The 25,832-nt window shown below is 42.2% G+C and overlaps 1 protein-coding gene across 1 annotated transcript in view; it reads left to right on the top strand.

The window, feature by feature from the left end:
• The window catches only part of PHEX (phosphate regulating endopeptidase homolog X-linked), a 205,415-nt gene that overhangs the window by 86,705 nt on the left and 92,878 nt on the right, over positions 1-25,832 (top strand). The window contains exon 12 of the mRNA XM_008696482.2: positions 17,351-17,452. Coding sequence (XP_008694704.2) covers positions 17,351-17,452 — 102 coding nt within the window. The remainder of the gene's footprint in view (positions 1-17,350; positions 17,453-25,832) is intronic.

The raw sequence follows: 25,832 nt of genomic DNA, 5'->3' as shown, positions 1-25,832 counted from the left end.
AAATATATTAAAGTGGAAAACCCATTCAACATTATGACTTTAAGAATTTTCTTAAAATTATATTGTTTTAAGATTAATGCACACAATCAACCTTGAAGATTTTTTTCTTTTTCTTTCTCTTTTTTAGAACTCCAGCAGCCCATGATTATTTCTTCCAAATATACAATATATATCTTTTAAACCATTTTTAGCCATCTGTGTTGTACCATTTAGCATCATCCCTGTCAGAATGGACTGGGCTAACTTACCAAGTCATTTGATTTCCATTAGTCTGTTTTTGGAATAACTGCTAGAATAGCTGTTATACATTAGCATATATGAAAGATGGTTGATTCAATTTCAGATTCAACTTCATTTCTTTGCTAGGTGCCACCAGAGGTCTTGAAAAGCATAAATCAACTTGTGTTTATTGAGCATCTGCTATATGTTTTATGAGATATGAAATCGTAACTGAAAAATCATATCACATGAGCTCTGAAATAATAAAACCAACAATTTAAAATTTTCAGAACACTTAAGTTTGCTTCTGTCAGGGAGCAAGAATTTCCTCTGCCCTTTAAGGTCCTTCTTGTTGGACTAAGAATCAAATTGACATGAGATAGGTTAATAGGAATAAATCACATTTGTTTTCTTTCATAAGTATGGGAAATCCAGAAAGCCATGAAATTCCAAAGACATTTAAGCAACACGAGGCTTATATGAGCTCAGGAGTGGGGTGGGGGTCTGAGGGTATAAAGGGGAGGGAGACCATTTGTGGGAAGGTGAGAGAAGATGTTTGGATAACAAAAGTTACCCCATTATGCACATAAGTTTTTTGGGTAAAGGGGAATCTCTGTGAATGGCTATCTTCTTGGTGTAAGCAGGCTGTTGAGGGGGGAGATAAGGAGCTTTCCCTGTATGTGCTTAGGTTTTGATTGCTTTTGACTCAAAATAATGTTCATGCTGGAGTGGGCCATCTTGGGGAGGCCTGCCTTTGGCCCCTACAATTTCCTCCTCTAAAACTTCCTTTAAGTTTCACACAGTAAAAGTTGAGTTGGTAGATTGTTCCATCTTGTTGAACCAGTCTCATACTCCTGACAATAGGTCAGTTAAGTTAAACTCATTTTAAGAGGCAGTGATGGAGCTGTGCTCTCAAAGTTAGGCCTGTGGTTTAAGCCATCAGATATTAAACAAGAGGCATTTGTATGGAAGCAAAGACAATGGCTAATGACTGGATCAAATTAGAAATCACTTTGAGTCTGAGGATAGCTAGTTGAGATGATTTCTAGATGTCAAGCTTGAAGCATCTTTGGATAGAGTGAGAGTAGGCAGTGGTAGTCTGTTTTTTTCTAGTCTGTAGTTTGAATGTCTCTGATGATCTTTGTGAAAGGCCCACGGAGCAACAGATGTGAAGGTTGCCTTTATGTGAGATTTTGGAGATTTCTCTGAAGTTTATATCAAGTCATTCATATTTGTTGGCAGGGTTTTAGGAGAAAGGGCAATTTTAGTTTTCAAATAAATCCGACTTAGAAAGATGGGAGAAAAATTGAAAACATTAATTTGGAGAGTTGTAGCCAGGCATTGGAGGAAACTAGAAGGAATCAGGATTCTAGGTAAGTTTATAATGAACAGTATTAGAGTTGAATATTTATTCAGAAGGGTTATTGAAACATATTTTCTCTATATAATCACCCTTATGTTTACCAAAGATAGCCTAATTAATATTTGTTTGTGAAAAGCCTAGTTTCAAAACACCTTGGCCTGATCATTTACATAAGTGCAGCAAGAATAGCAGTTGGCCATATGACTTTTTTTAGGGGGGGAATGCAAAGGGGGAAAGAGAGAATCTTAAGCAGATTCTAAGCCCAGCACAGAGCCCGACATGGGGCTAGATCCCATGACCCTAAGATCATGACCTGAGCTGAAATCAAGAGTTGGATGCTTAACTGACAGAACCACCCAGGTGCCCCACGACGTTTTTATTTCTTTATTATTTTTTCTTGTGAATTTGTTTTTATTGGGCTCTAAGGGGTGGATTGGGTTGGGAAATGTCACCATGGATTATGTCCCCACCAGGGAAGTGTGTCCATTCTGATCTTCCCGGGATAGCTTCTGGAACTTTTTCTTTTTCTTGGAGCTGCTTCTCTTGCTGCCAGCAACCTCATCAGGTCTGCTGCTGAGCAGCTTCTCCTTGGAAGAGAATTTTCTCTTTTTCTTGGGGACACTTCTGCTTCCTGCCTCTTCAGGATCATTAACTGGTTCCTCTTCAGGGAAAGATTTCTTCCTCTTGGGAAGACTTGCAGTGCCAGCTTTCTCTTCAAGATCGCTGCTAACCAGCTCCTCCTGGGAAACCGTTTTCTTTTTCTTGGGTTTGGAGAAAGAGACGGAGACAGATGGGATTTCCATTCCATTGTCCTGAGGAGCTTTCTGGGGCTTTTGCTTTTGCTTTCTTTTGGGCCTTTCACCTGTCTTCTCACATTCCTCAGGGGTACTGCTGCTGTTTTCTTAAGACATGAGGGTGCTCGCACCCAGCTGTTGCTTTCTTTCTTCACACATTTCTTCTCCTGTTTCTCCAGTTTCCTAGCGATCTTAGCAGTCACTTCTTCTGCCCAAACCATTGCCTTCTTCCTGGCACCCAGATTCTTTCATGCAGTCTCTCCAGTCTCATAGAAGGACAGGTGCTCCTTGACTTGCTCTGGAAGTTTCTCGCCAAATATACTTGTGGACACCTCAGAGAAGCAAGCACTTTTGGAGGCAGTACTGCATTTGTTTGCCAGGTATCGGAAGATGGAGCCTTTGTTCTTGGCAGCTGCTTGGCCAATGCAGGTGGAGTGGAAAATGAGTCCATGTTTTGTGGTGTTACCCCTTGTCTTCAGGGCTCTGGAAATCTGGAATTACTCAGACACCAGCGATGGCCAGGGCTTTTTTTGTTTTTTGTTTTTGTTTTTTTTTTAAACTGCGTTGTTGGAACTTTTTATAAGGAATCTCTACTTTGAAATTTTAATGGCCTTTTGAGGCCAGAAGCCAAGTCAAATACTTGCCATCAGACTTCACCTGCATTGCCTATAGATTTGGGTTAATTCCTCTCTTCTTGAGGTCCCCCAAATATCTTGAGGTTTTTGTACCTGCTGGAAAGTGACCTTCTTTATTCACGTAGGTATTAGGCTGACATTTCCCGAAGGGCTTTATTGATTCAAGAAAGTCAACCTTAGTTCCTTAAGGCTGTCTGGTCACATCTGAGTCTATGCATGTCTCTCAAATATGACGTTCCAGTCAAAGCCTGGGTAGTATAAGCAATGTTTCCAATTATGCCATGTCATAAGGAGGACAGATTCTTATTGAACTTATGCAAATATGTTGCCATGAAAATATAAGAGTACTTCCTGGGCTTCTGAATTCTGGAGGGATCAGGTAGGGAGAAAAAGATAAATGTTTCATTCTGTTGATGAAAGTGTATTTTATCAAACGGCCGTAAGTCAGCTTAAGAGAAAACTTTCCTTAAATCTGGAAAAACAAAGCATTTTTAAAAAAAAGTCAGCAATGTTTTATTTTATTTTACTTTTTTTAAAAAAGAAATCATTCTCTTGTTTTTATTGATTTATTTTTTTTACAAACCCTTGTGTCAGGGGCTGACTTTCAGTAGATTGCAGCGAGAGAGCTGCTCTGCTATGTGCAAAACCCTGCCTCAGAAGCAGATCGTCTACAAGTGATTTAGCACCAGGTTCCCCACAAAAAGGCGGCAGTGTTTTAAACAAAGTCATAAAAATTAGTTATCCTCCTCAGTTCATTCAGTGCCATGTTATTAATTACTGTTCTACTTAAATCCAGTTTTTCCATTAGTTCTGGAAATTTTTACATAGTTAAGTTTTATGATCTTAAGCTTATCAGAAACACAAGTCCTCTGACTTCTTTTTATGAGTCTCCATGAAGATGAAGCTCCTTTGTAACAGCATCAGAGTAAATCAGTAACTAAATGATAAGATATAAAAATGTCCGTGGTCAGAGATCCCATTAGAGTTCATTACAATGCAATTGACAAGGAAATTTGGTAATGTCTGTGACACACAACACTTTACGATAATAACATACCAAGACATCTCATTTCTAGGAGTTTCATACCATATTTAGAACACTTATCTTAATAATAAATGTACACAAATAAAATCTAAGAGGTCTTAGTACCACTTATTTGACAATGCTCATAATTTAACATACCAAATAAGCCTAAGTAGTTTGTCTCACAGAATCTTTGAAATGTTCCATGGGCCCTTTGTAACACCTCAGATTGTGGCCAAAAGACTTTATTTTAGAATTTGATTTTGGAAAGCATGTCAAAAAATATTAAAATGTTTGTACATTTGATTAAATAGGATCACAGATTATTATGAAACAATATATAATTATCCATTTAACCAAAATGACAAAAAGATTTCAAAGGCAAATGCAGAATGTTATGTAGTTGTGGGCAGAATTTAGCTCTTTATACATTAATGCTCGGTTTTCTTAAGTCATCAAAGACTTGATAAACATAGGAAAGTATTTTGACAAAACACATAATCCTAGTTCTCTAGGCAGGTAACTTTAAAGGCAAAGAAAAAGTTTGGTTTACAGTTTCTTATTAAGAGCAGACCAAGTAGTTCAGGAAAACTTTGTACTCTTAACAAAGACAAAGTTTTAATTTTGTACCAGTTTATTTTTGATATTAAAACCCATTTACTTACTTAAATTTATCCTAATCTTAGCCAGTACCAACCACACATAAAATTTCTTTCCAAATTTTTTTCCCCCATAAACCTTTTACAACTTTCTTCTTTACATTCATATTTTGTCCTACTTTCCCTCTTTAAAAAACCAGCCGCACTTCAGGACAAAATTATTTTTTTTCCCTTAACAAAAAAATTTCTATTCCTTATACTACTTCTTACCAAAAACACACATCCTATTTTCCTTGCATACAGAGTTGTCCCTCTTATTATCTCCAGTAGTTATAATTACATTTATTAGAGTTTATTAGAATTCATAGAAATTCTTAGAAACCTTAATTTCTAGTGAAAACTAAGTAGTAAGCAATTGTGAATTGTTTGTTATGCCAGTAGTCTTTAGATTGACAAATTTAGGAATAAATTTTATAATTTCTAGAAACATGCAATTTTTGTAGCACAGCCTTTAAGGCACAAAACATGTTTACTAACAGACCCAAATTTATCTTTAGTTTCTCTGTCATAAAAGTTAGATAAACCTAGGTTTAGTACTTACGGCTTCATTATTTTATCTTATATGAAAATGATCTAGATGTTAAATGAATTTAACTTATCATTTAACTTACCAAAACTTTAAAGTTTCAGGTTGCCAAAGCTTTTGGTAGCTATTTAAAAATATACCTACAAACCTTTTTGTCTTATTTACATCAGTTTAATTTACTTGTTCCTAATACTTCTGTTTAGATTACCCAACATACTTCATGAGGCATTAGACAAAGTCAACCATTATTTTAAGTTTTTTTTTTTCCTGGTAAATGTTGTAACTGAGAAAACATGAATTTGTTCAACTTTTAGTAAACACAGGCAGGATAAGTTTTGTATTTTATGCTGGTAACTCTGAAGATAGGTCCATTTAATTAAATAAACAATCTTAAATAAGCTTTAATACTAAATGTTTTCCCCCCGATCACATGAACTTGAAAAACATTTGGGTTAGTTTCTATCTTTCTGAGTGTTAGATGTCCAACCTTAAAAGTGCTTGCCTTCAAACCAACTACATAGAGCTCTTTTACAAGTTAATTTTAGCAAAATCATCCAGAGGTAGAGATAATATCTTACATTAACAACATATGTGGACACACATACACAGACAAGATGCAAACAAAAAATCTAGCTTTTGTTTTTACTGGTACTTGTGAAAATGATGTGGTTTTGGAATATAGGTGAGGTTCGGTGAGTTGAGGTCCGGAGTCGATGGCCAAGAAAGAATTCTTGAGATGTCTTTGGTGCAAAATGGTGTTTTGTTTTTGGTAAAGATTTTGTTTATTTATTTGACAGAGAGAGACAGCCAGCGAGAGAGGGAACACAAGCAGGGGGAGTGGGAGAGGAAGAAGCAGGCTCCCAGTGGAGGAGCCTAATGTGGGGCTCGATCCCAGAACACTGGGATCACGCCCTGAGCCGAAGGCAGACGCTTAACGACTGAGCCACCCAGGGGCCCCAAACAAAAGGTGGTTTTATTAAAGCACGGGGACAGGACCTGTGGGCAGACAGCTGCTGCAGTGGTGTCTTGAGGGGTGGCTGATTAAATACTCAGAGTTGGGGGAGGTAAGGAAAAGGGAGGTTTCAAAAGAGCTTTCATATGCTAAAGAGGACCTACAAGATACTTGAGGCCTTGCCATTGTCAAGTTAAGGTTGTTTCCCCCTCTAGCAAGGTATTAATATTAAGACAGTTGGGAGACCCCCAGAAGAATGTCACACATATCCCACCCAGGAGTGGGGGGTGGGGGACAGGTTGCAGGGTGTCAGCTTGTGCTTTGTCTTCAGCGAGCCTTCTGCTTCCTCATCAGGGAGAACATTAAAAGCCCAATTTCCAAATATCTCCCTCTTTTTTTTTTTTTTTCGAGGAAAAACTCTCCCTAAAGTTTGTGTTTCGAGGAATGGCTCTTACATGCAGAGATGATGGAGGTATAGTTTACATCATAAAGGTACACAATAAGTATCCAAGTTTTCTCCAGGATGGAGATTGGGAGCATGTCTGTCTGTTATCAGGGGTGCTAGAGTCTGGCCACAAGAATCCTTCAAGCACTTTGTATTTTAAAAAGACATCTTACCCGTTTTTTTCTTTAGTCTCAGGTGATTATGGGCTGTGTTTACATTTCAAAGACATGGTAAGTTTTGTAATTTCATGGGACAAAGAAAGAATGCAATATTTTTTTCTCTCCAGTTTTTAGAGTAATTGCTATTTAAAAGTTGCCCTTTAAAAAAAAGTACAGGGCAATTTTGTTTCAGTATTCTGTTCTTTTATAATATCTACAAATATTTTGAGAAGAATAGGCAAGTTTTGGGGAGTGGTAAAGCTGGGTGGGCTTTGACTTGTTTCTAGAGTTGCATTTCTGGTTTTGTGAGATTTGTAAAGCACACAGTTGTTTCTAATCCCCCAAAGGATTAATCACGGCCAGAAAATCAAGGGACTAGCCCATTTTTTAAAACTAAATTTGCTTTTTTATATTATGGAAATTTTTAACTAAAATGGGAATCAAGAAGGGCACTTGGGTGGCTCATTTGGTTAAGCTGACTCTTGGTTTTGGCTCAGGTCGTGATCTCAGCGTTGTGGGATCCAGCCTGTGTCATGGGGCTCTGCGCTCAGCGGGCAGTCTGCTTGAGGATTCTTTCCCTCTCCTTCTGCAGCCCCCCATGTGCGCGTTCTCTCCTTCTCAAATTAAAAAAATCTTTCAAAAAATGGGAATCAGGAGATTTATGTTTTTGCCAAGTCTGTATAAAGCATTTTAACAAAAGGTTTTTTCCCAGGTACACAGTTCAGCCTTGGCCCATGAATATTGGCCTTTCTCAGATCATTTGTAGGAGGGGTAGGTTAAAGTTTGGTCTTGCTTCCTCCATGAGGGATTGTGAATAGTCATTAATCTTTCTAATTCCTTTCTAAATTTGGTAGGATCTTCTGAAAGCAGAGATAAAAGGACTTCATAATTGAAAATTTCTGCTGCTGTCCAGGGATATGAATTCTTTTGGGGGTGGGGGTGTCTAGGGTACACTTGCAAAGGACGTTGCTTAGGAATGTCTGAAGCTGGCAGAGCCTGATGACAGAGCCCTGGAAAGTAGGAGCAAAGCAAGCCGTATTGCCAGTCTCAGGGGCTTTTGTTAAATTCATTTCCTGGCTTTTAGCATTTACACCAACAGCCTGTATACTTTGAACCTAGAGATTAGGCTGGAGTGCTCCCTGTGAGACCTGTGGGGAAAGAGAAGTTACAACAGGCAGTTGAGGCTAGATTTTAAAAGGGGAACTTAGGTTGGATGTGGACATTTATTTTTAAATCTTAAGCCTGATTTCTGTTCTTTCATCTTTTCAGGGAGTCCCTTAAAGCTAGCGATTTTACTAATAAGAGAATTGAGAGCTTCCTATAAAGTATATTTTTCTATTAAATACAGCCATTTGAGAGGATCCATCATCTGGCCACTGACCAGTAGAATCTGTGAGTAGCGACTCAAACCACAATAATCCTTTTAATGGCTTAATGAAGACTTAAGAGACATCCAAAGAGGGCAGTCCCCACGCTCTAAAAGTTTACTCTCAAAATTAGTCTAAGAAAGCAAAAGTGTGCCTTGCATAGGCAGTAAGGATGGTGTAGTGAAAACAGTGTCTCCAGTCCCCATGAAATAGTGAGATGCCTCCTCCGGTTACAGACCCGCTCATCTGTGACACAGGGCGGTGCTCCTGGAATGGGACCTTCCAGCACTGACAAGCAGTGAAGGTTGAGACGGCAAAGGTTCCTCTCGGCTGGAACCTCTCATGACAAACTTCCCCTGAGAGCGGGCACAGCTGGACAGAGAGAGACTCAGATTCCTGGTCTATTTGGTCACCAAGGTGCACCCTGGTACGTGCACCCTCTTAATGGTGGAGACCAAAGAGAACATTTTCACTGGTCACAAAACCAAGCTCTTAGGACACAGAATACGGCAAAAGGAAAAATCGTAATCCACAGCAAGGTTTGTCTCACACACATTATAGCTTAGGCTTAGCCTTGGGTCTCTTGGAGCCACATTAACACGTAGGAGGCATGTGGTGCGGGTTGGGGACTGCGCGTTGTTTTAGAGCGTACCCTGTTGCACAGAAGTTTTCTTGAGGTTAGCAGGTGACCAGCTTATCCCAATACGGGAGTCTTTGAGTTAGTTAGGTGGAGAGTGTTCTAACAGCTTTTAAATGCTCCACCTGTGCCCACCAGCGTTATGGCTTTGTCTTCCAAGATGTCCCTTAGCAACAGCCTTTGCCTTATGTGCACATTAACCCACAACGAAGTTTGTGTGAAAAATGACATAAAAGACACAAAAGAAAACGAAGACTATATGTGGGAGGAAATGGATCAGAAACCAGAGTACTCTACCAAATTTAATGAGTTACTAAGCCCAAGGACATAGTTCCACACCTATTTTCTCCTTTTAATTTAAATTTAGAAAGAGAGAAGGAGGCTTCTCCCCACCCTTGCTCCATCAGACTCCACAAAGAGAGATTCTCGGAGACTGACATGGTAAGAAACCTTGCCTTCTGCCAACTGTTTGTCTGATGTCCTGAGGATCTCTCTGTTGTAGCCGTGTCTGGTGTGAGCAGTGTTTAGCAAGGCATTGTCTTGCTGACTACACCAACCACTGCGGAGGAAGAATTTCCTTTTTCCTTAATGGCCCTTCTAGCTGGACTAAGAATCCACTTGACATGAGAGAGATTAACAGGAGAAAATCAAATATAGTTTTGTACAAATGGGGAATCGGCACAGCCATGAAATTCTGAAGACATTGAGGTACTAGGAGGCTTATCTGAGCTCAGGAGAGGGGAGGCGTGTGAGGACATGAAGGGGACAAAGACTATTAGCACAAAGGTAGAGAAGACGTTTGGAAGATATAGGTTGCCTTATTATGCAGCTAAGTTTCTTAGGAAAGAGGCATCTCTGTGAATAGCTCTCTTCTTGGTATAAGCAGGCAGTTGAACGGGAGGTAAAGAGCTTTTCCTGAATCTGCTGGATTTTGATTGTTTTTGGCTCAAAATAATGTTTATGCTAAATTGGCCCATTTACGTTAGTTTGCCAGTGACCCTGCGTTTGAATATCCACCATCTCATTTGATCCAAATCGTGATTGCTGTTTTAAAAGCTTACAAATTTTGTTGTGGAGGCCAAATACATGTAAATAGCAATTCAACACACACCTGTATTGTTCTGATCGTAAGCCTAATAGGAACTCTGAGAAGGGACTGAAAGTATGGGCTTAAATTTTTGGGTTTCATGGGTATGAGGAAGGATCCGAGTTGGGCAAGTGGGATTTTTTTTATTGCTAGAGACACAGCTTTGAAGGAAACTACAACTGACAGTGGGATGAACTGCCTCCTTCTTGGAGCAGTATGGCATATGTTCCTTCAAATGCATTACTAGAACTCTCGACTCATTTATATAAAACACAAAGTTCCTATGTCCATCCAACAGGGGAAATGGTAAGGACAGATCAAAAGAGGAGTAGGTGACACAACTTAAATTTTACTGAGGTGGAAGACTCTTGTTAAAAAAAAAAAACCTTCCATGGAAGGGTAGCAGGTGCATGCATATGCATGTGTGTCTCCCCAGTGTCTGATATAGAACACTATGGGCAGAATGCTGGCGTGCAAAGGTTGAAAGCGGAACCACTTTTAAATAAACCACTGGTTGAGGAAAAGAACTAACAGCTGCCCACAGGCCAACTGAATGAGCTATATTTTCTTTTCTTACTTATTTAAAGGATTTTGTTTATTTATTTTAGAGAGAGAGTGTGCACAATGCATGAGCGCTGAGGGAGGGGCAGAGGGAGAGAATCCCAAGTAGACTCCCCTCTGAGTGTGGAACCTGATGCAGTGCTCAGTCTCACAGCCCTGAGATCGTGATCTGAGCTGAAAGCATGAGTTGGACACTTAACCAACTGAGCCACCCAGGCACCCCAAATGAACTGTATTTTCAGTGTGGATCCCTGAGATCTGAAATAAATAGATGCCTGGGAAAATGCTGCTTTGCCTAGAGGGCCCTTGTCCTCAATGTGGCATATTTTACCATAAAAACAGTTGAGTTAATTTCAGTATGTTTTTGTCTTTGTGCCTAAAAAAAATATTTTCTATGGAAAACTTCAACTTAGGATTTCCACCTTAAGTGATTTCTATTAATGTGACATGTTGGCTGGTGGGGTCATTAGGTCAAGGTTTGGTGAAGAAATGCTCTTTTCTTATTTTGAAACTCTAGCCGGCTTTTGTGCCTCAGGGAACATGGCTTAACTGAAGGCGATGTTATTATGTGATGCTGTAGAGAAGTTTAAAGATAAAAATCAGAAGTGTTCAGTGATTCCTCATTCCAACATGCTATGCTCATTATTTCTTTTATTTGCATTGACATGACAACCAATGACATTACTCACCATAAAAGATTTCACTTGTTCTAGAGCTCTGCTGGGGTGGCTCAGCACTGTTTCACAGAAAATGTTACACAATAAATCTGTAAAGTCTGCAAAAAAGAAAAAAAACAAAGCTTGCAGTGCGGCCTGGAAGGGGGGAGGGTTGGGGGGCGGGGGGGGGGCAGCACCTGAGAGGGCTAGGGCCAAGGCCAACTGAGGCTCACAGGAAAGCAAAGAGGGAAGTAATGGCTTGGGTTTTGACGTCTGTGAGAGGGCCATAGAGAGACTGAGTTACCAAGATAGGGATTTAGGAAAGACAGAGGTGGTGGGGAGAGGGGAGAGGGAGGAGAAGGAAAGAAAACTGAAGAAGGAAGCCACATGAGTCAACAGTCAACTATTTGCCAATCTGCATCTTGGAAATCTTTTTGCCCTTGAAAGGAAGGAAATTTTCTTTCTCTGTCCTTGAAGGTCTTCTAGCTGGACTAAGAATAACATTTAAGTGAGTCAGATTAACAGGAGAACAAACCCAAGTTTTATTACATGTGCACTGAGGTCCTCTAAGGAAATTGAGACGTAAAGAAATGAGCAGTGAGTTTTTATACTTTTTAGACAAGGAGACAAAGTCGTGAGGAATTAACAGGACAAAGGAAACTTAACTTTGGGAGCTTCAATAGTAAGAAATTGTAGACAGAATTTGGTTGTGGCAGTAAATTAGTAAAAAGTAACACCCGTTGTTTATACAGCCTTGTCGGCTCTAAATTTCCCGCGTCCGGTGATGAGGATGTCTCTTTACCTCCTGGTACCGGGGTGGCACTTTTCACATGGGAGATTTATTTCCTGCTTTCAGGGGGATGGAGGAGGCTGTCTCTTTTGTAACTTTTATTTAAAATAATTAGTATGCTGAAGTGGCACATTTTGGGACAGCCTGTCTTTGGCCCCTACTCATCTTAAGAGATTTCCATTTGAAATGCCAGTCAGCAGAGTAGAGACTGAGAGCTTTAAGCATCTATGCAAAATGTTTAAAATGTTAGTGACTTCCAGAGCCGTTCTAATGCCTAGGGATGGCAAGGGAGGGGCCTACAAAGCCAGGGCGCTTAGAGGGCACCATCTGGAAGTACTCAGCCTCAATTTATTTTTAATTTTCTTTTTTGAGAGGGAGGGAGAGAAGTGGGAGGAGGAACAGAGGGAGAATCTTAAGCAGATTCCCTGCTGAGCTTGGAGCCTGATGCAGGGCTTGATCTCACAACCCCAAGATCATGACCTGAGCTGAAATCAAGAGTCAGACACTCAATGGACTGAGCCACCTAGGCGCCCCCAGCCTCATTTTAATAATAGGTACATACTTCATAGAAGTGCCCTGAAGCGAATAGGGGCAAAACGATCTTAAGATTCTGTTGGGAAGTCCAAAACTTCCAAAATACGAATTTGCCAATGATCTCTTTGGCTTCGGTACGTGCTTATTTTGTTCTATTTGATTAAGTCATTTATTTTAAGCCATAGTGAAAGCAGATTAATTTTCATACTCCTTACTCCAAGTATTTTCCTTGGACGCATTCAGCTTCTGATGTATTCTTGAGGTGCTTTCTATTAACCACTACATGTTGGCTAGGGGACTGAGAGCAAACCTTTCGTTGCCCTCTTTGTTCTCAGCTGTAAATACCTCTCTTCCTACCAATATGTTCATGCTGCCAGGATGCACATAGCTGAATATGAAGAAATTGAATTTTTTTTAGAGAAACCTCCGTTTTAGCAGATCTTGCTCTTATTTCATGGAGAGAAGACACACCATTATACAAAGACTCTCAACCTTCCACCATCTAAAGATTCTTCTGCATTCCTGTCAATTCCTGTCCATCATTTTACCCTTCTCTCATAATCCTGCCTCATAAGGTGAATCCTTCCACGTAGTCTCTGGATCCTGTCCCCCTTTGCCCTCTCAGGGCCCAACTCCTGTATTTTCAATCTCTTCTTCACTGAACCCTTTTTGTCAGTACTTTTAAAAAATTTTTAAAAAAGACTTAATTATTTTACAGCAGTTTTATGATTATAGCAAAATTGAGAGGAAGATACAGACATTTCTCATAACCCCCCCAACCCTGCACATACAGACTCTCCCCCATTATAAGCATTGGTCTCCGGAATGGTACATTTTTTTACCGAGGACGAATGTACATTGCCACATATCACTCAAAGTCCATAGTTTACCTTAGGGTTCACTCTTGGTGTTACATGTTCTGTTGGTTTGGAAAAAAACATAGTGACCTGCATCCATCATTATGCTGTCATACAGAGTAGTTTCACTGCTTTAAAAATCCTCTGTGCCCTACCTGGTCATTGTTCTCCCTATACCCCTGGCAACCCCTGATCTTTTTACTGTCTCCATAGTTTTGCCTTTTCCACAATGTGCTATTGTTGGAAACGTGCGGTATATAGTCTTTTCAGATTGGCTTCTTTCCTGTAGTGATAGGTACTTAAGGCTCCTTCATGTCTTCTCATGACTTGCTAGCTTGTTTCAGGGCTGAATAATATTCCATTGCCCGGAAGTGGCCGAATAATATTCCATTGCCCGGAAGTGCCACAGTTTGTTTATCCACACACCTACTGAAGCACATCTTGGACTCTTCCAAGATGTGGCAATTATGAATAAAGTGTCTATAAACATCCTTGTGCAGGTTTTTATGTTGGTATAAGTTCCTCACTTCAGGGTAAATACCAAAGAGCACGGTTGCTGGATCGTGTGGTAAGATTATGTTTAGTTTTGTAAGAAACTGCCGAACTGCTTTCCAAAGGGGCTCTGCTGTTTTGCACTCCCACCAGTTGTGGATGAGAGTTCCTGTTGGTGCACAGCATCACCAGCACTTAGTGGTGGTAGAGTTGTGGATTCGGACCATTCTAATAGGTGGGTAGTGGTATCTCGTTGTTTCAGTTTGCATTCTTCTGATGACCTATCATGGGAAGCACCTTTTCATATGCTTGTCATGTGTATGTTTTCTTTAGGGAGGTGACTATTAATGTCTTTGGCTCATTTTATTTTTTATTTAAATTCAGTTAGTCCACACAGTACATCATTAGTTTCAGTTGTAGTATTCAACAATCCATCAGTTGCATATCACACCCAGTGCTCATCACATCACGTGCCCGCCTTAATGCCCATCACCCGGCTACCCCATCCCCTCACCTACCTCCCCTCCAGCAACCCTCGGTTTGTTTCCCGTAATAATGGTTTGTCTCCCTCTCTGATTTCTTCCCATTCAGTTTTCTCTCCCTTCCCCTATTCTCCTCTGGGCTATTCCTTACATTCCACATATGAGTGAAACCATATGATAATTGTCTTTCTCTGATTGACTTATGTCTTTAGCTCATTTTAAAATCACTTTGGTTGTTTTCTTATTGTTGAGTTTCCAGTGATACTTAAACACAGTTAGGTCTCTCACACGGTCAACAGCCACAACCACAGAAGCAGCCGCAGCAGCAACAAACATATGCACGTGATCCAAACCCCAAACCCCAAACCCCAAACCCTCAGTCTCTTCTCTTACCCCTACATCTCCCTCTGCCTTATCTTTGCTTTCTTTCCTTCACAGTGTAGAAGCCAAGGGCAGGCTGCCCCAATATGGGCGGCTTTGGCATGGGGATTATTCTGAGCTGAAGGCACTTGAGACTCTACAGGCTTGAGGGAAACTTTTGCCCTTCCCTTCACCACAGAGAAGAATCTAAATTGGGTGTTCCCCAGAGTGAGGGTTATTAGCAGAGATAAATTTTATTGGAATGACCCATGTGTATGGCAGGGCAAACATCTAATTACCAAACACCTGCTCTTCTCATTGCCCCGTGAAGTGCATTCCTTTCCTCTGAAGTCCAGACCCCCTACCCCTTTGTCCTTAGTTCAAAATGACGTGTATACCTCATCTTGCCTGTCTTTGGAATTGCCACATCTATGGGGATTCCCCTTACATACTATATTAAATTTGATTTTCTCCTATTAACCTGTCTCATGTCAATTTGATTCTTAGTCCAGCTAGAAGGACCCTCGAAGGGGACAGGGATTCTTGCTCTCTGATAGTAGACAGACTCCTTGACTGGGTTATACAGACTTGCTGTCTCCACTTCCTGTGCACCCTTCGTCCCACTGAGGTGTGGCTTTTGTCCCCAGCCCTCTTTCTCTTCCAGCATCCCCAGTAGTGTTCACCTAGTTGCCCGTGCCTGAAGCCTGGGAAGTAATCTGACTTTCTGTCCTTTGCTCACCTCGCCACACAGTTAATTACCTGCTTCCATTGATTTGGTCACTGAGTCTCTCTTCATTTACCCACTTTTTCCCACCCTGATTGCTCCCTCCTTAGTTAACTTGGGAAAATACTGTTTCAGCTTTTATGTGAAGGTCATGGGCAGGCTTATGGGTGTTGCCGTGTGATGAGGTCATAAAGACTTAAGGGTGCTGGTGACTGAACAGGCAAAAATTCTAGTCGCTGGAGATTTCCTTGTCGTTTTAACAGTCTCCTTGTGTGGGCTTTCTGTTTGAAATTGTAACTTCTACATCTTTCGGTTGGTTCCCTTTTACTTCCCTGGCATTTTCCTCTCATCTATGAGGCACACCTCTGTTGATCCTGGAAGTTCTGAGCTCACAACTGTCATTTAGCTCTGTGGTTGCATCTTGGCTCTGACCCTCCGTAGCTGCAAGAGCTGGAAGGGATCATGGACTCTCTGGACTCTCAGTTTCTTTGTCTGTAAAATAATTGGCTTCCCCCAGACGGGTACTGCTCCACCCTGGCTGCACATTAGAATCGCCTGGGGGTCTTTTGGAACTCCCAGCCCAGGCTGCACCCTGCAACAGTGACATTAGTGTCCTGACTTGCCGCCGTCAGGATTGTTGAAAGCTCCCTTCAGAGATCTCATTGTATAGACAAGCTTGAGAACCATTGACTTTATGATTTCAAAGGACCGCAACTTTTCTGTCATTGCGTGTTTTCAGTCGTGCCCCAATCCCAAGTTGAGATTTCCCTTCATGTTTTTACTAAGTTGGGAAAAAATAGCTGTGAAGTTCCCCCCACCCCCTTCCATCTGCTGTTTGTTCTTATTTACATACGATGGAACCCAGCCCACTGATTTGCAGTTCTGGTTCCCTTACAACTGTTATTGAACTGAAAACATAGCTGAAAACTTATTAAACAGAAAAAAAATTATTTTGAGCTTTGTGCTGACAATTCATTATAGAACCAAGGAAACATCTAAACTTTCCTTCTAGAATTAATGCTAAAAATGGATTTACAACCCCCTAATCTTAAGTGAAAAATTTAATTCTGGTGCCAAACCTAGTATTTATTCTTTCCTGAGTGTCCTATCAAGAAAATCAAAGCATCTTCTGTGAGAGAATGGAATTTGGGGGGGGGGGTGTAACCATAAACAGGCAGGACCTTCCCAGACTACTCTGTGTGGGCCTCTGAAGGCAAGTATTAGCATCTCTCTTTCCCTAGTTCTCTCTGCTGGCCCGTAAACACAGGAAGAAAAGCCAGGGCAAACATAACGTCAGTGTGGGTGTGTGGTCTCACTGTTGAAACACTTTGGAACAGGTCTTTCAGGAGACAGCTTTTCTGTAGCAGCCCCCTCCAGACCCTACCATTTTAGGTCTGCAATAACCTAAGACTTTTTTAAGCTGCAAGGGAGTAGAGAGGAGAGCAGGAGGATTACATAGAAAAGCCAAGCATTTGGTGTGACCGCTGGCACTAAATTTGGGGAAAACTTAGGGTCCTGACAGAAGTCTGATTTATATTGGGTAAGAGTCCCTTGGGGTGCTGGCTCTCCTTGCCTGTTTCGCTCTTTAACAGCGTCTCCTGCAACTGTTCACTCACTTGCTTCTGTAATTCCCGCCTGAAGCACACAGCCCATGCCGTCGCATGTCTCTCTCAAATCCTTATTAACTCTTGAAATTAGTTGCCACCTTGATAAGGATGGCTTAATTTAGTAGGTATAGAAAGGTCAGTTATTAGGTCGTCATAACCCATGGTGAATTCCTTTCCCCATATTATCCTTTTACAACTGGACCATCAGATTGTTCTCTACAAAGGAATGATTAGTTATCTTCTAGTGGTGGGGAAAAAAAAGTATTTTCCTGGGGAAAGAAATGTTTCCAGAGCTTGGAGTCAAGTTGAAAGGAACCTGTTTCCCACCATGTTTGGCACTGAACTATTTCTCATGGCCAGAAAACCTTGTCTGAAGCTTCTTGGTTTTGACCTGTCTCTCTGGGTGCTTCTTTCCTTGTAGATGGAGGAATTGATTGAGGGTATTCGCTGGGCCTTTATTGACATGCTGGAGAAAGAAAATGAGTGGATGGACGCAGGGACAAAAAGGAAAGCCAAAGAAAAGGTAAGGATTCCTTTTGATTTAAAAAATATATATATGGCTTTGGTGTAATGGATTTTCACCCTCAGGATTGTGTACTTGATTTTTATATTGACTGAGCTCTTGACTCCGAATAACCCCAGAGTCAGGTGTCTGTTTTGGGATGAATATATAGATTTCACCACCAGGAGGTAAGAGAAAATAAGATCGGACTTTTTTCTTTCTCACATTGCATTTCAAACACCTTGTAATTCAGCCTTTCCTTCTCTCTTAATTGCTGGTCTAAGAGCCACATGGCCCGCTGCCCAGCGAATTTTGCCACAAACCATCATTGGCTGTGGCAGAATGCAGAGCAGTGGGGAGCCATGGGGAGCAGCTGGCAGAAGAACCCTCAAGGCCCAAAGAAGAAAAATCCATACTGGCTGTGTGTCCTTCTGCTCTGTGCATGATGTGTGCAAATGTCCTCGGGAAAATCCTTTCCCGCAACCAAGCAGGTCTACTTTCCTAACCCATCATTTTGCTCTAATGATCCAAATAGCATGCTTATGAACTACAGACCACTAGTAGACCATGGCATAGGAATAAAAAAATGTTTCCTAATAGAAGTGGACGCTTGGTGGGCCTTGTAAAATTTTCTGGTACTGTGTAACAAGATAAAGGAATAAGTGAGAGAAGTGTTGGCAGCTATGCTGCTTAAACAACGAATTCTATCTATCTATCTTGAATTCTAGATATTCAAATGGAGCTGGAGCTCGAGTGGGTAGGGAATACCTCCTGCATTCTGAATGGATGCTGCCCTGTATCTGGGAGACTCTGAACTAGAAGCATTTCTTCTTTAGAGAGGTATTTTAAAACCTTGCTGATGATAGTAATCCCCTGGGATGCCTAAATGGCTCTCTGGGCCCCTCCCCAGCAAGGTCTGATTTAGTGGATGGAGGGTGCAGTTTGAACGTTTGTGACTCTAGCCAGTTCCCCTGGTAATTTTTATTGTTCAGTGAGCCTGGGGAACACTGCTTAGAGTCCAACTGAGTCATGCTGAGTACAGATCTTTTTGCCCTATGGTCAAGAACAGAGGGAGAGGGTAGGACAGTGAAACTACCCTCTATGATACTATAATGGTGGATACGTGGTTTTCGTATGTTTGTCCAGACCCATAGAATGTGCAGCACCAAGAATGAATCCTAATATAAACTATGAATTCTGGGTGGTAAAGATGTATCAATGCAGGTTCATTGATTGTAACAAATGCACCACTCTGGTGGTGGAGTTTGTTAATGGGGAGGTATGCATGTGTGGGGTCAGGGGTTTTATGGGAAGTCTCTGTGTTTTCTTTTCAGTTTTGCCGTGAACCTATAACTAACTGCTCGAAAAAATAAAGTCTATTAAATAACAACAACAACAAAAAACCAAAGAGGGCAACATTCTGGGAATGCTTAGCCTTATTGAAGTGAGAATGTGCAAAGGTTTAGCAAGGGTATTTTCTAGAGCTTTAATACTCCTGAGAGGGATAAACATTGCCATAGATATTTTTGTCAATAGACATGAAAAGGCTGTTCACAGTTCGCAGTGAAGAAAGAACTTGGGTGGCCGGGGGTGGCAGGTGTTGGAAGAAGACAAAGGGTAAGTTGGATTTTTTTCCCCTCGAGAATCTGTCAAAGCCGTCTTAAGTCACGTAAGGCGCAAGCTGATGAAGGCAGGAGCACGCGGGCTGTGATGAGAAGCTCTCCAGATGGCAGATGAAACTTTTGGCACCAAAATATTGTTGTTTTTTGAAGGCTTCATTTATTTGCTGGGCTAGCTTGTGATATCTGGAACAGGATTTATCTTACACGGGGCAGTTAAGAGCTCAGAGCACTGGGGACTTTTGATCCTAGCCTGACCCCTTGTGGCCTGAGGGTCACCCGTGTGGAGGGTGGGGTGGAGTGATGAGGCCTGTGTGCATGTGATGAATGGATATATACCAGAGGAATGTTCTGGGGACTGTAGTCATTTTTTGGGAAGTATGACTGGTTGCCTCAGGGGGAGATCTTCTGAGTTGCATAAAGGAGTGGGCACCTTACAGTTGGGTCTTCTAGGCAAGTGGCCCATGGGTCCTTCTTGAAGGCACGTTATTCTCAGTTCTTCTGATATTAGACATGTTCCTGTTTGCCCCCTGAGTTGCTCTCCAGTCTTATATTTTATTTCAATGAGAGCTGTCACTTTTTCTTCTAAAAGTACTCTTTGAACACTCTGCTTTCTTTGAGCTGAGTTCAACCTGCCAGGAACTCAACTAGTTCCTTGACAGGTACAAATATCAAAGGGAATTTTCCTCCTGGATCTCACCAGGCTCCCTGAGTATATCCTGTATTTCAGAGTTCAGGGACATTCTGTTACTAAAAGGCAAAAAAGAGGGGATGTTGTCTGAGAATTTTCACCAGTTTCCTAAACCGTGTCAGGCCCTGGACCCCAGAAGATGCAGAATTTCTTTGTCCAAATTAAACGAACATGCAGTTCTGGAAATGACCTCTGGGCGGAGCTCGTAGACTCACAAAGACAACATTCTGGAAGCAGAAGGCATTTATGCAGCTTTCTGCTCTGGGGTTGTTTTTGAAAAATTATTTTTTTTCTTGCCCTTTTCCTCTGCTGTCCTCAATTTGATTGCCTCTTAATAGTCAACAAGAAAGGAGAGGTTCTGCCTACTAATTCCTTGAATCTTAGATGGAAATCTCTGACGATCTTAGGGCTTTGTCTTTCTCATACTGAGTAGCCTCTGCATTAAGACAGGATTTGCTTGTGTTCGAACTGGAGGTGAATAATTTGCCTGCTCTTCCTGGTATGACTTGGCACTGTTCTTTGGGCATGTGTTGTATGCAGTAGACATACAGGCAGAAGATTTCTCATCAATAATAGTGCCCACACTGGGCCAGTGCTGAGTCACTTGGCAACCCATTGGGAAATCTTGAAAAATGTTCCGGTTTGTGAGTGGGAGAAGCTTTTCTTTGCCTCACCATGGAGCTCTGGTGACAGCGCCTCCTGGATTGGGTGTTGACCTAAGTGTTCCTTAGTGCTGGGCCTCCTGAATGTGGAGGGCCCAGATACCTGCAGTGGCTTGAGGACTAATACCTTGAGTTGTGTGGCAGTGACCCTGGTTTCAAGATGGAACCGTGGGGATGTGACTTTGTCGTGTTCTTCACTAGGGGTGATCACCATAAAAGATCATTGAGGATGCCTCTGCTCCTGGGAAGGGTAAATTTGTTATCTCAGGCTCCCGGCCTTGCTCTTCTCATCTCTTACGGGGTCATGAGTGGTTTAGTGTTGTGAAACTGACAGTGTAGGTTTCAACTGGAAATTTAGTATTGTGAAATAAGCACCAATTTTTGTTCAGGATTCTGTTTCCTGAAAGCATATGCTTTTACTGTAAACTAGCAGCAAAGGACAGGAAGCCTCTTATTTTTTTGGTTATCACAGATGTGGGATGAGTGTAAGGGATAGAAATTATTTTGGGGGGTGTCTTTGGGAAGATTTGCCTTTTCCAGAACAGAGTAGGAGGATCTCAAGGTCACTACGCAGTTAGTGATTCTGAGGCCTGGCAGGAAGGGATGCAACACTGCCTTTGGCTGCCCTAGTGGCAGGAGCAGGGATTCTGCTGGAGAGCTCTGTGTCAAATCAGGAGGAGCAGCTTCCTGAATTCAGCTGGTCCCCAGCTAGATTCAGTTCTGTATCCGAAAGCTGGATCCTTTCTGAAATATTTGTTTGTTTGTGCTCTTTACTTCTGGGTCCTATGTTTGCCTGGCCACCCCTAGAGAGAAAGACCTGGATGGAACTGCTAGGAAGGCAGCATCCTCAGGATCCTGTAAGTGGCCTTAACCTTGGCCACAGCAGGTACAGAGGCTTCCTGGAAGTGTACTACATGGTCCCATTGCCACAGGCTTGCAACTCCAAGACATAGGCTTTGAGCAAGGTAGGAAGAGTTTTCCTACAGAGGGCCAAACAAAAGTGTATTTCACCTCTTTGGCTTTGTCTCCATTTGGGAGGAAAAATAATCATTCCTTTTACCCCTCTAAGTACTTGACTGGGCCCCCTGTGACAAAAGATAGGTTAACAATAGAGAATCAACCAGAAGTTTATTAATGTGTATATCTCATACATACATGAGAGAAACTCAGAAAAATGAATAACTCAAAGAGGTGGCTTAAAACCTTGGCTTATATAGCATATTTGACAAAGAACAAAAAATTTGCAGAGAAATGACAAAGGAAAGTGGTTTTGGACTTCCAAGAGCAGCAGACTGTGGGAAGGTAAGTATATGGGAAACTAATGGTAGACACAGGCTAGTTAGTGAAGTGTGTTATGTAGATTACTCTCGTGCTATCTTCAGGTTGATAGGGTCTAAAGTTGTCTTTGGTGATTCACCTTTGTCCTTCCTGGTAGAGAGGGGAGAGATGCATTAGAGATGCAAATTCCTGGGTCCCCCTAGACCTGCTGAGCTCTGGGGTGGTGGTGGGAGACCCACTGCCTTGGCATTACTATTTCATTGCACGCCTGTCTGGCTGCCAGCTGCTGGCACCTGCAGTTTGCCCAAGAGCTTTCTCTTCCCACTGGCACCTGCCACTCATACAGGGGACCCAAAGGTCTGGGGAATGAAAATACCCAGTAACTGATGGGAGTTGCTGTGTGTGTCCACTCCTCCCTCAAGTATGTGTTCAACATGGGCTCTTGGAGTTTCCCCAGCGGGGTAAGCTCCACTGGCTCACATGGTCTGCTGGCTCAAGAAGATCCCCTTTACTGACAGCCTGCCTTGCTCTGCTCACTTCCCCAGTCCCTTCCTGGTGTTTGATGTTTCTTTCACTTGCCAAGTGAACTGTGCATACTCAAGTCCTTGTCTCGGGATCTGCTCTTGGGGATCCTCAGCTAGGGCACAGAGCCTGGGGTATGCACTCTTTCCATCCTTACTGGCCTTAAGGTGATAACACATTTCACTGCATCTCAGTGTGAGCAGCACTTCAGCAAATTCAATTCCATGAACGTTTTCAAAACCAATGATGTGCCAGGTGCTGGAGCAGGACCTGTAGATTCATAGATGATCTGTGGCTTCCTTTCTCTGCAGGGACTTTCACTGTCCTGGGAGAGGATAGCAGGAACGTGGGTGCTGGGCAGATGTGGAGAAATTTTAGTTAATGCAAAGTGCTCCTGGCTGTCACTGTAAGGGCGGAAGAGTCTAAGGAGCCCAAACCCACATGGTACTGCCCACTCTGCGCCCCTCTTCTTGTCACTGCCTCTGTCCTTGTAGCCTGTGGGTAAGGCTTCCTCTGGCTCTTCCTTGCAGATCTCAGCAGCTCTGCGCCCAGCTATCACTTTCCCTTGGTACCTTCATTCTTGCTTCATTTTACATTTTCTCTTTAAATTGTTCCGTAGAAGAAAAGACAGGGAAGGGCTTTTGTCAGACTGTTTCATGCCTTTCCCTGTTCCAGATTCAAGGCTGTTTGCATGTGTTCCAGAATGCTGGGTTCTTGCCTCTTCTCCAGTGCTCCCCCAGAGACACACAGGAACTGATGGAATAGCAAGTAAACATCTCTCAGCATCCCTGCCCATTCCCCGTAGATCCCTGGCTCACACGGTGCCCTGCTGCTGTCTTGAGCTAGCTGGTGCTCTCGGGCTCCATCTCTCTGCCCCCATGTTTCTCCGTTTCTCTCACAGGCACATCCTGGCCAAGGTAGTAGCTTTCATACTTGTATCTCCTCTCTCTGACTGGCCTCAACAGGAAGTACAGTATAGAGGTTAAGCCTACAGACTGTGGAGAAAGACTCCTTAGGCTCAGAGCCAGTGTCTGCCCTTTTTAGCTGTCTGACCCTTTGGAAGCTACTTAACTTCTCTGACCCTCACTTTTTACATCTGTAAAATGGGAAGATGAGTACCTACCTCATAGACTTGTTTATGCAAGAGTTAATATACGTAAAGTACTTAGAAGAGGGCTTGTGGCATGAGAAAGTCTCTCTAAGTGTGCTCAGCTGTTCCTTCTCAGCTGCTGTCCTGTGGCAGAGGAGAGGCTTTGGACTGGACTGGCTGGTGAGGAGAGAGAGATGGGAAGTGAGGCTCCATGTGTATATCTGGGTCACAGTCTTTTCGTCTGGGTTAGGAAGGTAGGTGACTTAAGACCACACGCTCTGAAGTACCTCTCACCTCTTAGGTGTTCTGATGTTCCTTGTCAGAACACTGCCTTTCTCCTCACTGCATCCCCTGAAAGGCAATTAATAGCGAACTGCCCCTGCTGAGAGGGTGATGAGAGAGCACACTGCTTTTCTTTGTGGAGTGTGGATTTTCTGGTTTTGAACAAATTGAGCATTATCTTTGTGATACATATTTTAGTTTATTATTTTTATTAAGTTTTTGATTTTAATTCCAGTAGTTAACATACAACGTATTAATTTCAGGTGTACATACAGTGTTTCAACAAACCTATACTTTGCTCGGTGCTCATCACGTTAATTGTACTCTTAATCCTCATCCCCTGTTTCAGCCATCTTCCTGCCCACCTCTCCTCTGGTAACTGTTAGTATATATATTTTAAACACAGAAACAAATATTTGGTGTAAGGAGTTTGGTGCATATATTTGTCAATGGCATATTATGCCTGATACCTTATGAGAGTGAGTTTAATTGAGTTTTGGCATTCTAGAGCCTCATGGAAGTATTGTTTTGTGTGATGCTCTAGGTGATTGGTTCTCACAGTTAAAGTGCACCAGCGCCATCTGGAGGGCTTGTTAAAAACACAGATTGCCAGGCCCCACCCCAGAGTTTCTGAGTTCAGAGCTCTGAGGTGGGGCCCCAGAATTTGCATTTCTGATGAGAGTTCTCAATGACGCTGTTGGTCTTGGGCCAACACTTTGGTAACTATCGGTGATCCCAGGTGACAGTTCCCTTATCCCAAGCCTGGATAACTAGAACTAGTTAACATTCATTAAGTGGCTGTTTTACCCCTTACCCCTGAGTATCAGAACCCACCCCGGCCATCCACTCCACTGCTGTTGTGCATGCTGAAAAGCCCTTGTTGAGAGAGATCCAAAGGCTCCTTTCGGTCACTTCTACCCCCGACTCCCTATCTGTCCCCAGGAAATATGCAGAATGAGTCTTCCATGGAAAAGCCCTCCTAATATCTGAAGATGTTGAATGTGTTTCTATTTCAGATGAAATGTCTCTAGAGTTCCTCATGAAATAACAAACATTATATGTCAGGCTGGATGTTCTAAATGCTTCACAAGTATTAACTGCTTTAATGCTATATTATCTGTAAGAGGTGGGTCCCATTTTTCTCTTTTACAGATGAGGAGACCGAGGCACGTTGAGTGCCAGCAGGCTTGCCCAAGGTCATACAGCCAGTAGGCAGAAGGCCTGGAACTCTGTCTTTGGCAGTCTGCTCTGGGCTTTTATCCACACTTGCCAGTGGGTCTCTCCAAGGTGGTCCACAGGCCAGCAGCATCAGCACCACCTAGGGGGTAGCTAGAAATGCAGATTTTTGATCCTACTTCACTTCTGTAGAATCAGAAACCCTGGGAGGGGACCCACGAATCTGCATTTTAATGAGCCCTCCAGGTGATTGTGGTGCAGCTGGTGTGGGAATCACTGCTCTGCGCTGAGGTTCTGATGCTTTATCCTGCTGGGTCCTGGCCAGGTTTCAACATCTTTTTTTAAAGCTCAAGTTCAAAGCTGAACACAATATTCTAGATATAGTTGAACTCACACAGCACAATGGGAATATTATTATTGCCTTTGTTTTGCATACAAATTCTGTTAAAAAATCCAAAGTTTATATTATGGCTATCTTTTCCCCTCAGCCATGTCACTGTTGGCTCATAATGAATTTACAGTCGGTTAATTTCTGGGTCTTTTTTTATCCCCCAGGAACTGTTGTTAAGCCTTGTCCTCCAGTCTTAAACTTAGCTTTTTTTTTTTTTAAACCCACATCCTAGAACTTCACATTTATTCTTATTTAAATACATTTACCTTTGGTTCATGGCTCAGCTCTTTTTTTTTTTTTTAAGATTTTATTTATTTATTTGACAGAGAGACAGCCAGTGAGAGAGGGAACACAAGCAGGGGGAGTGGGAGAGGAAGAAGCAGGCTCCCAGCGGAGGAGCCTGATGCGGGGCTCAATCCCAGGGATCCGGGATCACACCCTGAGCCAAAGGCAGACGCTTGATGACTGAGCCACCCAGGCACCCCATGGCTCAGCTTTTAAAAATATATATATTTCTGGATCTTCTGTATGTTTATTATTGTTATAAAAAATCTGTGCTCATTAAAGAAAATCTTGAAAGTAAAGTATAAAAGCAGAAAGAAAAAAAATTCTAGCATCCAAACATAACCACCGCAAACATCTTGATGTTATTACTTTGGCTTTTTCCCTGTCCATAGGTTTGAATAATGT

Source organism: Ursus maritimus (genome assembly GCF_017311325.1).
Source record: "Ursus maritimus isolate PB19 chromosome X unlocalized genomic scaffold, ASM1731132v1 scaffold_X1, whole genome shotgun sequence".
NCBI classification, from domain to species: domain Eukaryota; kingdom Metazoa; phylum Chordata; class Mammalia; order Carnivora; family Ursidae; genus Ursus; species Ursus maritimus.
Note: the sequence above shows the minus strand (reverse complement) of the source record. Positions and strands in the feature narration are given on the sequence as shown.